General features: G+C 42.0%; 1 protein-coding gene across 3 annotated transcripts in view; it reads right to left on the bottom strand.

The window, feature by feature from the left end:
- Nbea (neurobeachin) overlaps nt 1-11,339 on the bottom strand; it is a 547,801-nt gene that overhangs the window by 9,462 nt on the left and 527,000 nt on the right. For 2 of the 3 annotated variants that reach the window (XM_059265100.1, XM_059265101.1), the window contains exons 49-54: nt 9,423-9,485; nt 9,012-9,101; nt 6,350-6,542; nt 4,423-4,494; nt 2,200-2,355; nt 1,387-1,557 (exon numbers count right to left, since the gene is read on the bottom strand). In XM_059265100.1, the coding sequence (XP_059121083.1) occupies nt 1,387-1,557; nt 2,200-2,355; nt 4,423-4,494; nt 6,350-6,542; nt 9,012-9,101; nt 9,423-9,485 (745 nt within the window). The remainder of the gene's footprint in view (nt 1-1,386; nt 1,558-2,199; nt 2,356-4,422; nt 4,495-6,349; nt 6,543-9,011; nt 9,102-9,422; nt 9,486-11,339) is intronic. The other variant, XM_059265102.1, reaches the window with a different exon arrangement.

The following is an 11,339-nucleotide window of genomic DNA, read 5'->3' as shown; positions in this document are numbered from 1 at the left end:
AATTCCCCTTTAAAAGAGTCATTTTAAAAAACCATGTGTATGTGTAACTGTGTAGGGTGTACATGCAAGTGCAGGTGCTCACAGAAGTCAGAGGCATCAGATTCTTCTGGAACTGGAGTTATAGGAGACTGTAAGCCTCCTGATGGGTGGGTGCTGGGGATCAGTCCTGGGTTCTCTGCAAGAGTAGTTCACACCTTTCACCTTGGATTCATCTCTAGAGCTCTATGAATTCCCTTTTTGGATTATCCTTTCTGAGTTTCATTTTGAAGATGTTAGCTGATTGGGTATAAAAACTTTTTCTGTTGCTTTTTAAAATTCCTTTTTCTTATAATGCGTAATTTTTGTCAACGTATATATAGGATGACACAAAGTCCTGCTGCTTGGACATTTTAAGGAGTGCTACAGTACTACAGAGCATACAAGAACATTTGGAAATGTGAGAGGGTATGCTTAGATAAACTACATATATCAACACTCCAGGTGTGGAGTGACACCCCCCCCCCCCCCCCCCCCGACACACACACACACAATAGGACTCTGCTACCGATGAGACGGGGATTTTAGAAGTGAACATAAGGATATGACCTTGTTTAAATTTATCAGGAAATGTTCATTGATAATGTAGACTTGGTAACACATTGTCTTACCATGTTAGACAACCCTTGAGTCCTTGTCACAGCCTACTCCACAGTATAGGCTAGAGGCCTTCCCCTTTCACACTCTTCTCACCCCCACACCGAAAGGTAAGCATCACTTCACAGCACACTTTCAAGTCCAGCTATGGACACTGAGAACAAACTCCAGCTTCCTCAATGCATGTATTTCTGTAGTTTCTGTGTTATGATAGGGCTTTGGTTCCCGTCCATCAGCCGCCGTCTCCTGTTTTGTAGCATTCCAAATAAAATGCACCCAAGCTGGAAGAAGTGTGGGACCTAAAGGCCATTCTTGCCATTTCTCCTCACACAGGGCACTGAGAAGCAGAAGTACTAGAGAGACCATCCCAGGCAGAGCTACCCACATAGAAGAAAGTAATGAACCACTTGACTGAGGCACAAATAAAAGCTCACTGAATTTTAAGGCAGGCAGAGATTCTTACTTGAGAGAAACTCTGACATTTAACAGCCTAGGTAAAATTTTGAAGCCTGGGGACATCTGGGTGTTGGCGACAGCAGCTGAGAGGATCAGTGAGTGGTCATCATGAGAAGACCTGGGACTCTCCCCAGGCCAAAGTCACAGTAATTGCTCATTTTTACACCTTTTCCCCCACTTAAACTTTCATATTTTAAGTTCTTTACAGATTCCATTAAAAATGAAGGAAATCAAACAACAAAACAAACATATTTAAGCCACTTGTTGTCTGAAAGGACCTTTGTCAGAAACACTTACTGCTATTGGGGTTGTCTCCTATGATGTGGTGCCTCCCACTCCAATACCAGAGAAGCAAGGTGGCATCCCGGGATCCAGACACAATGTAGCAGTCCCCACCAATGTAGGACTCGGACCTGGCCAGGCACGTGACCACATCCCAGTGGCCAAATACAATCTGCGTCAGCTTCCCTGCAGCACAGAATGACACCACTTAGACTCACTGTCTTTATGGAAATAGATCTAATTTTATTTTACTAATTTGTGAAAAGAAGCCACAGGCCTCCAAATTTGCAAGATATTCCAATCCACTGACAGGTGACTTTTAAGAAAAGTTCTTATAAAACGACCATGATTTTTCTCTTCAGAATCTGGGTCTGACAATGGAGGGTTTTTACTTCCTATCTTGGATTTGAATGTGGGGAGGGGCCGATAGTGTCACTGAGGTATAAAATGAGGTCAGTAGTGAGTTGAAGCAGTAATTCATTTCTGAGGCAGAACTAGCTGGTTAGCTTACAATGTGGTCACTGAGCCTTGACCACTTGGAGGTGGCAGAATCTCTACACTATCATGATTTCACATTAGAGAGGATACATTCTCTGCGAGTGCATGGGTGGTATACATATGTGCTTGTGCACACATGTGTGTGCACACATGAGTGGAGGCCAGAGGTCGGTATCAGATATTTTCCTTAGTTATTTTCCATCTTATTTTGGAAACAGGGCCTCTCAGTGATCCTAGAGCTTGCCAGACAGCTGGTTAGAAAGGAATTTAGGTCCTCATGCTTCCAACATCTCTTGAACACTGGGAATAAACTCTTGTTGTGAAGATTACCTGTTTCTGTAGAGTAAACTCTGAAACTCTTATCCCAAAACCCACAGATGAGAATGTAGCGATTATCTGCTGTGACGACAAAGCAGTGGGCGTTGATCTGGATGCTCTGGTCCACGAGGTCTGTGATCTGCCGCTTGTTCACACCAGAATTATTTGCTAAAAACAAACAAAAGGATTTGAAGATCAATTCCGAAAAGTTTCATCATGTCCTCATGGAAGGAAAGTACATTTGTGCTTCACTGAGGTAGCAATGGACTTTCAATGATGCAAAATTGTTAAGATTTACATGTTTTCCTCCAGGAATATACATTCCTTTAGTAGCAATGATTATTCATGAGCTATATCATATACTTAAAAACTATGTCAGCAAACTCAGTTCTTTCACAACAAATGAGAACATATAAGGAATCCAAGACAATGAATTGGAAACGTATTAAAAGTATTTAGATGCATTTGATTTTATACATGCACGCTATGTTCCAGCTCATTAGTGTCCAGTAAGAACCAGGTGGAAGTAAATCTTGTACACAATCAAAAAGTATCTTAATGTTTGCTCCATCTGTCACTTTCTCACGGCGTATTTCAATCCACGTGAAACGCTGGCAGAGAGCTGCTGGTGTGTGTGGGAAGCCTATGGGGAGCTTCAGGTCAGTAGCTTTAAAGACCTCGGTTGTCAACAACACAAGCCTTTTGCAGCATGGCTGGCAGGGGAGGAGACCAATAAAAGAGATGGGAAAGCGATTGAGGGAGAGAGAGACAGGCAGAGAATCAGTGTGCAGCCCTGGGAGTCAATCTGAATATAGCCAGGAACTCAGAGACGTCTCTGATTTCCCCAGTGCCTGTCCGGATGCCAGCCGGTCCCTGAAGCTGCGCCATCCTTTCAGGCAAATCCCTTCCTGAATTCTTAAACAGGAAGTGCAGATGCTGAAGGTCACCATCACAAGGCTGCAATGCCAATTAAATCGCATCTGTAGATATCTACTAAAGCAGCAAAATAACTGAAATAATTACTTGGTTAGGGTAAGCAGTAAGAGAGAACTGACATTGTCCTGGGCTGCTGGAAAACCACAGAACTGGTGTCTGGTTACTGAGAGTAGAGCCGTTTGTACCATGGTCACACACTAGCTGCCTATTTCATTGTCGGTGTCTGGTGGACAGAGGAACAAAGATAGACTCAAATATTCTTAGTCCCAAAGCTTGCATCTTTGCAAGGCTATCTTGTTGGGGATGAGAATAAGAAAAAACCAAGACCCATCAAAATGAAAGCTGAATCAACTGAAGAACACAATACCACTGCTTATGCACAACTGAGCAACTTTTTATAGCATGTCAAAGTTTCTTTTAGTTTAATTTTCTAAATAATCCCACAAGCTAGGAGAATAAACATCACCATAAACCACCTCACAGACACAAAAACAAGGGGCAGAATGCCTATGGACCACATGACTGTAAGCGACTGTAAGAGGTTGTAGCTCAGGAGTTTGCAATTCAGATGCCATTACTTTAAAAAACAAATTTACCTTCATCAAATAGAAATTTTTTAGAAGGTGCTTTTCACTATTGGTTTCCCTTAACAATTTCTTTACCTTAAATAATTAAAGTTGCTAAGAATATCTGAGGCTCAAACACAGGGCAGTGTGTAATTATTTGCCTTTTACTATTCAACTTACATGATCTCCTAAAACATCAAGAAAATGCCATAAGAGGTTTAACAGCGAAGCATTCCTGGATTGCATGGAGAGGTTGGCAAAACTCTTTGTGACAATCTGATGTCATTTTCATGTTGATGTTGTAATATATCACTCAGCTGTATTTGAGACAAACAACCAGGCGAGAATGTGTAGACAGACGAGATTTTACAAGGCATCTTTGTTAGCTGTCATGGTTTCAACGAGCAATGACTGTCCTAAGCTTAGGCGTTTGAATACTTGGTCCCCAATTTGTTAGCGCTGCTTGGAAAGGTTGTGGAACACCTAGGAGCCTTGCTGGAGGAAGCACATTGCTGGGGACTGACTTTGAGGTGACACTTCCTGTCACTCTCTCTGCTTTGTGTTTGGTTGAAGATGTGATCTCTCAGTTTCCTGTTCTGGCTCCTGCTACAATGCTTCCCAGTCATGAGGGACTCTCCCTCTGGAACCACAAGCCAAAACAAACTCTTCCCCATGTTGCTTTTGGTCACGTGTTTTATCACAGCCACAGAAAGTAACAAATATATTATCATACCAATTAATGGGTCCATCTCAATGGGAAGATGATGTGCTTGATCCAAGGAGTATCCTGGGGCTCCTCTGAGGCCTAAAGAAGTGAGCATAGAAAGCTGCCATGAGATTATCTGAAAAGAAGCCTTTCCTAACAAGGGTGTTTTATGATGTCCACATAAAATGTGCATTTGTTTAAAATTTGTGCCAACTTGGTTCCATCATGTGACTTCATGGAGGAGTCCTAAAATGTCACCACAGCAGGGACTTTAGGGTTTCCTTGAGATATACAAAGCCAAGAAGAGTGATAAACTGGACAAAGAGAGCATCATAGCATTTCTTATAAAGCAACCAGTAGGCTTGGAATACAAGACAAGGCTGCGTTTCCGTGGCATGGGGCCAGCTGGAGCTGGGGCTCTCCTACAAGGGGCCTTTCCCAATAATGTGACTAGTCAATCCATGTTATAAGTTGAGTCATACCTAAAACTTTCATCCTACTAAAGCTACTTTTGGGACTGACATCTGGGGTCTGACCAAGTTCATTTGTCATATTTTCATGTATGGTTATGAAATAACTATACATAATATTCTTGAACAATTTAATAATTTAGCCCTTTACAGTTTTTTTTTTTTCTCTTAATGAAAAACAGTCCTAGAGGCCAAGGCCCAGTGAACAATGAAGTCTTATTTTTCCCATAAGATGTCTGTTGTACACTCCTGGGCCAGCAGAAGCTGCGCCACCCCCTGTTGATAATATCACCAATAACCATAAACCAGAGGCAGGCACATATAAACTCAAGGAAGTAAAGTGTGGTATAAATCATTGCCCTTTTCCAAGTGAGGTAGATGTCAGTGGAATAGAAAGATCCAGGTTAAATCATCAGGGCTCATCTTTTCAATCTTGGAGACAGTGGAAGTCCTGAGGCTTTGCAGGATGCCATAAGTGGTGAACTGGGCCAACTAAATCATTTGGTCACATCTATGTCTGCCCTGGTTAAATAGGGATCAGTATGTCTAAATGTTTGCGATGACATTATATCACTTCAAGATGTGCTGGCTGGAGCTCTCATGGATAACGTGCAGCAAACACATGTGAAATCACTGGACAATTTTAGTGTTTTCGTTTTCTCACAGACCAAGCTCTACAAAGCTGGAGATGATATTTGTTTTGTTTCCGCTGAAATTCAAAGCCTAGGACCATTTGACACATAATGGGCACTAAAATATTTGCTAAGTAAACTAAGGACATTGAAGGAGGGTGGTTTGAAGTTACTGCCTACAAAATCCAGACAAACTTTCTCTGTTTGGAAGTTTGTTGGGGTGCAGAGAAAGAAGGGAGCCAAACCTAAGGCACTAGCATAGGGCTGTAGGAGTGGACAGACTGCACCACCACCTGGGCCTGACAGCATTCTGTCCTGCCGCTGTCTGTATGTAATGACTCCTGAGCCCCTGGCACCTTAGCTCTGTGGTGTTGTAGAATATTATTTTATGGTGTGTTACTTTTATTTATGTTGCATTTGTTTAACTCTGTGAAGCTGTGTTACTGTGTTACTGTGCCTGATGGTTTAATAAAGAACTGAACGGCCAATAGCAAGATAGGAGAAAGGATAGGTGGGGCTGGCAGGCAGAGAGAATATATAGAAGGAGAAATCGGGAAGGGAGAGATAGAGGAGGAGGAGGAGGATTCCAGGGGCCAGCCACCCAGTTACATAGCAAGCCATGAAGTAAGAGTAAGATTTATAGAAGTAAGAGAACAAAGCCCAGAGGCAAAAGGTAGATGGGATAAGTTAAGAAAGGCTGGCTAGAAACTAAGTCAGGCTAAGGCCGGGCTTAAGTAAGTAAGATTAAGCCTCTGTGTGTGATTTATTTGGGAGCTGGGTGGCGCCCCACCCACCCACACACAAAGAAAAAAAGAAACAACAACACTGTGGTGAGTGCTGCAGCCCACATACCTACTGTGTTGTGCCACCTGTTCACAGCAAACAGTCGGCTGCAGGTCACTGTCACCACTGCAGGTATAGTCAAGTGGGGCAGGGTGTTGGCAGCCACATGGGTCACAGGAGAATTGGACGGAAACTTCAGCACCATTATCACATCCTGCTGCATCTGATCTTTAAACATGAGTGGGCTCTGTGGAAGGAAACACTGTTGAGTAGAAAGGGGAGAAACAGAAGGAAACAGAAAGGATAACTCGGTTAGTTGAAGGTCTGGGGATAGGAGGTGCAAACAGACAAGGCTAGCATGAGCACAGGCAGGACCTCCAAGCCATTTGAACTGTCTCCCAGGCCAGGGCATCCCAGATAGAGCAGCTTCCCCTGAAGAAGGCACAGAGAAGACAGGGCAGGGCCTCTTAAGTCACCAAGGCAGTATTTACTCTCTGTTGCTAAGAGTCAGCCTCAATTTGTACACGGCCAGGTTGTTCTGTGAACAGTCAGCTCACAGACATAGCCACAAGATGCAACATAATTGTTCAGGGAAGTTAAAAAACCAATTTGATGGAAAATTAGTCAATCAGTGGCTGATGTTGTTAGCATGAAATATAAAGTGATTTGGCTGGTAGATGTCATCTTTATTGGGCTAACCTAGGGCCACAGTGTAAATGATTAAAACCTAACCACCTGCAGAGCAGCCTGGTGCTCTGGCCAGTGTCTTCACATATCTGACCTACTACTGTTCAGGGCTTCTGCCTCCTCTCTCTTACAGGTTCAGTTCACTGTGGGTCAATCCTTTTGATTTTTTGAGCTTTTCTTCTTAAACATCTAGCATATGAGATGACAGCAGATACTACAAGCACTACAGAGCACTATAACAAAAACATAAAATAAGAATGCTGGAAATAATTACTACTTGGCTTTCATGCATGTTTGAGGATTTTCTCTATGGAGCATGAGTTTAGAAAGCTCATTTTGTTTTAACAGCTCCATGTCAATTTGGTATCCAATAATTCCTTGTAGGAAGGTAGTGAGTTCTAACTGGGCATTTCCCCAGGATAGTTATCATCGTCACCATCATCATTAAAAACAGAGAAAAGAAATGTGGACTAAAACTCTCCCACCAAGCCATTTCATACAACAGGTATAAGAGACTCTTTCAGGCAGTGTGGACCACATGGTCTGTCCCATGGCTGAGAGTCATCTGGGAAAGACCTGTGTCACATGCCGATCCTTCTGTTTTGTTACACAGAAGGACCAAATGCAATCAAGACACCCACTGTGCCTACTGGACTGGCTGGCCACTGTGGCGAGGTTTAAAGCAAGCATGTAGCTCTGTTTCCCCAGGTGTAGACTGCCTGCTTCTTGGTGGTATGGAGGACATACCTGACACTGGGCCTCACTGTTTAGTCCTGTGACACATGGAGTGCTCAAAAGTACATTAAGTAAATGAAAGGGATAAACATTCCTTCCATCAGAGAAACACTGGCTTACAGGCTTACTGACACACACCCACTGCCATCCTCTCTCAGAGCTTTTCACGTCGCTGAAGAGCTTGTCTCCAGGATGGTGGATACACATAGATCATTTGAGAATTCATCTGCAACTATTTCTGTCTCTAAACATTTGTACATTTATTTTTTAAAAAGTGAAAGATCACAGTTTGAAAAATACATTAGAAGTATCTCAGCAAGTTTTTTTGTTTTTTGTTTTGTCTTCATTGAATTAAATAAAAGGGGGAATGTTCCCTATTTGCTGATAAACTGAAAAAGGACTGCTTTGTTATAAACATGGACCTTCAAATTTTTGAATAAAACAAGCTGAGTGGTGGTGGTGCACGCCTTTAATCCCAGCACTCGGGAGGCAGAGGCAGTCGGATCTCTGTGAGTTCGAGGCCAGCCTGGTCTACAGCGCGAGATCCAGGAAAGGCGCAAAGCTACACAGAGAAACCCTGTCTCGAAAAACCAAAAAAAAAAAAAAAAAAAAAGAAAAAAGAAAAAAAATGAATAAAACATAAAGATTACGATTTTTTCCTTGTAAAACAGTACTGAAGGTCTAACATGATCAGCTCCTGATGAGGCCAGGTAGCATCTACTGGGGGCTTCGATCACAGGGGCTGGCCTAAGAGAGGCTCAGAAGCAGGCCTTAGAATGTCAGTGCAGGAATGTCTGTCACCCCTATGCTTTAGATGCTGAAATGTCAGCACACTGCTGTTAAGTACTCAGCCACAGTCACTAGTTAGTGGCAGAAATGGTGTTTGGTTCCTATCTGACTTTGGAGCCCTTACTTGTAACCAGCCTGTTTTGTCTCATAGCCGCTTGGCAGGAGCCACAGATTGCCTTTAGAAGCATTCACTTTTCTTAAAATGAACCACTCTTCTACGGCTTGTGTTTATACTGCGTAGTAATTTACAGATCTAATTTAATTTGGGGCCAGTGTGTGCGCCTCTGTGTACACTAATAGGCTTATGGAGAAGTAGATGCTGCCTTTGTGAGCCCAAGATTGGGCTCACTTAATAAGCAGGACTGAAGAGGAGAAACCACACTTCCTTCTAGCATGCCCTTGAGCTTCAGGGGCAACAGATAAATGGAGAGCCCCTGAAAATATTACTGAAACACCATTTTATTTGCTTTCTAGCTGGGTACAAAGGAGAGAAAAATGCCTCCACAGGCTGATGCCTTACCAGGTGCATGGCTGAGCTCCGAGGCGGATGTGGCTCGATGAGCAACTGAGATGGCGTCTGTCCAAAATTCTGTATCTGTGCTTCCATGGCCTGCAGGGCAAGGAGGGTGACTGTCATAATCAATATGTGTCAAAAGAGAGGTCATCACACTCCTGACAATGCAAGTGGAGTTCAAGTCAGCCATGAAAGGAGTCTAGAAAGTTCCATGAGTGCTCTTTTCTCATGGTGCGGACTCCTCCGAGGGTTAGTATTTTGTGGACAAGCTTTACTTCTTCTAATCATGCTTCAGTTAAGCATAGCACTGTTCTCATCACCAGAAGCTGGAGTTAAATGTGGAAATGCTAATCTGTGCATCCATGCATGCAGTTAAAGACCAAAAACCACCTTTAACACTAGATACAACACAGGTACCTTAATAAAGTCCTTGGTAAGGAGGAATGTATGGGGGTCTCTAATGAAATAAGCTTCTGGAATCTTCACAGGAAAAGAGAATGAGACATAATGTCTACCACCGACATGAAATAAAATTCAGAAAATTATGCATTCCAGTCGACACAGAGGGCAACCCGAGGTCAGAACACTAAGGCTTTGGTGTTGTGATCAAATAAAGCAAAGATTTCAATAAAAAAAATACATCTCAGCTTGCTATGGTGCTTTAAGACAGATTCTGGGATATTATTTATAAGGTATGAATTAATTTCTCTCAGCTTCCCCGACGTAAACTTTAGAGAAAAGTCCTTTTTAGGACATAATTCTTTGGGTATCTTGAGCTATTTGCAGTATTTTATTAAAGACTGTGTAGATATGAATACTAAAAGTGTATGGCTCCCGTTGAATAAAACTAATTTCCACCTCAAACTGTCTGGATCACACAATATAACACTGCATGCATGTGCATGCCCATGTGTCTGTATACGTGCAACTGTGTGTTTAGAGACTTAAGTATTTCTCCTATACATAAATTTTATAGGTAAAATATTTCAACATACTAAATTAGACTAATAAGATTTTTCCTGAGATATTGTAAATGTGTAATTTAAGTCAACAAGGAAAAACACAATATTTACTATGATCATTATTCGGTTACCATGCTAGTTTCCCGCTACAATCATGTGCAATTTGGTGCACATAAAAGTGAAATACGAAGCCCACTGCTGAGCACTGGAAGGAGTGCAGGTAAGCTGGTATATGGCTCTTGACACAACACTGCCACTAATCGCATCACTATCTACAATTCTCATTTATAAAGTACTTAAATTTAACCATCTGTCCCTCTACACTGCATTTCAAGAAAATGTTTATCAGTAAAAATGTGAACTTTCAAATTTATTAGCAATATTAAACATGAATGGATCATTATCCACCATATTTTAACAACTGCATAAAAGGGGCTTTGGTTCATTTATTTGCAGTGACAATGGGATGAATTATTAAATCTCCTTAAGTGCTGTCCAGTTTTAATGTAACATTTATTTTCATGATGTCCATTCAAATGCTAAGTGTGACTATTCAGCTAAATTGTATTCATGTAGGTACCACCACACTGTGTCTCCCCATTGCAAGATTTATGGTTATAAAAGGGGGAAAGAGACCATTTCTAGTTGGCTTCACATTATTACAATAACTCTTGAGAATTATTTCTGGAGTAAAGCAGTAATTTTACTGTTAAAGCTGTCCTAGCCAGCAAATGTCCAATATCAACTGAAGTCTTTGTAGCAATAGACACTGTGGTCTGCACTTTTACTCCTCCAAGCAAAAGAACCTCATAGGGGCGAGAAGACGGGGCTAACATCAAACACTTCTGACCTTCAGTCACTGCCCCGTATTTAGGGAGCCCCTAAACACTCACTGGATGAAGAGTCAGCCAGCATCTCCCACTTACTTTAACTTTGTTTCACAAACAGAAGTATCAAAATTATACCAGAAAATGTTAGGATATTGGTGTAATTTCCAGAAATTTCTTGTTCAGTGCTCTTTGGTGATCCCTTTGGACTGAGGCAGAACATTCCAATTCCAAATTTCTCTTCTGGGATTGTGCTTTCTTCCTTGTATCAGATGGTTTTGTGCACCAAAGGACTGTATTTTAGAATTTATCTATTAGGTATCCTGTGTTCCTGCCTTCCAAGTAGTCTTTCCCTTCTGAATTAGAAAATCTTAGTTCTTATTGATGTCAGAAAAGCATGGTTTCACCTCTGGCCATTACTAGACATCGGCCAGTGGAGCCTGCTGCCTCTCTTTTCTATCCCTCTACACCTGTTCTCCCCATATGCTTTAAGGGAGGCATTGGTATCTCCTGTTCAGCAGAGATACTGGGATAGGTGACCAGCC

This window comes from Peromyscus eremicus, chromosome 6 (genome assembly GCF_949786415.1).
Source record: "Peromyscus eremicus chromosome 6, PerEre_H2_v1, whole genome shotgun sequence".
NCBI classification, from domain to species: domain Eukaryota; kingdom Metazoa; phylum Chordata; class Mammalia; order Rodentia; family Cricetidae; genus Peromyscus; species Peromyscus eremicus.
This window is presented reverse-complemented; position numbering and strand designations above follow the sequence as displayed.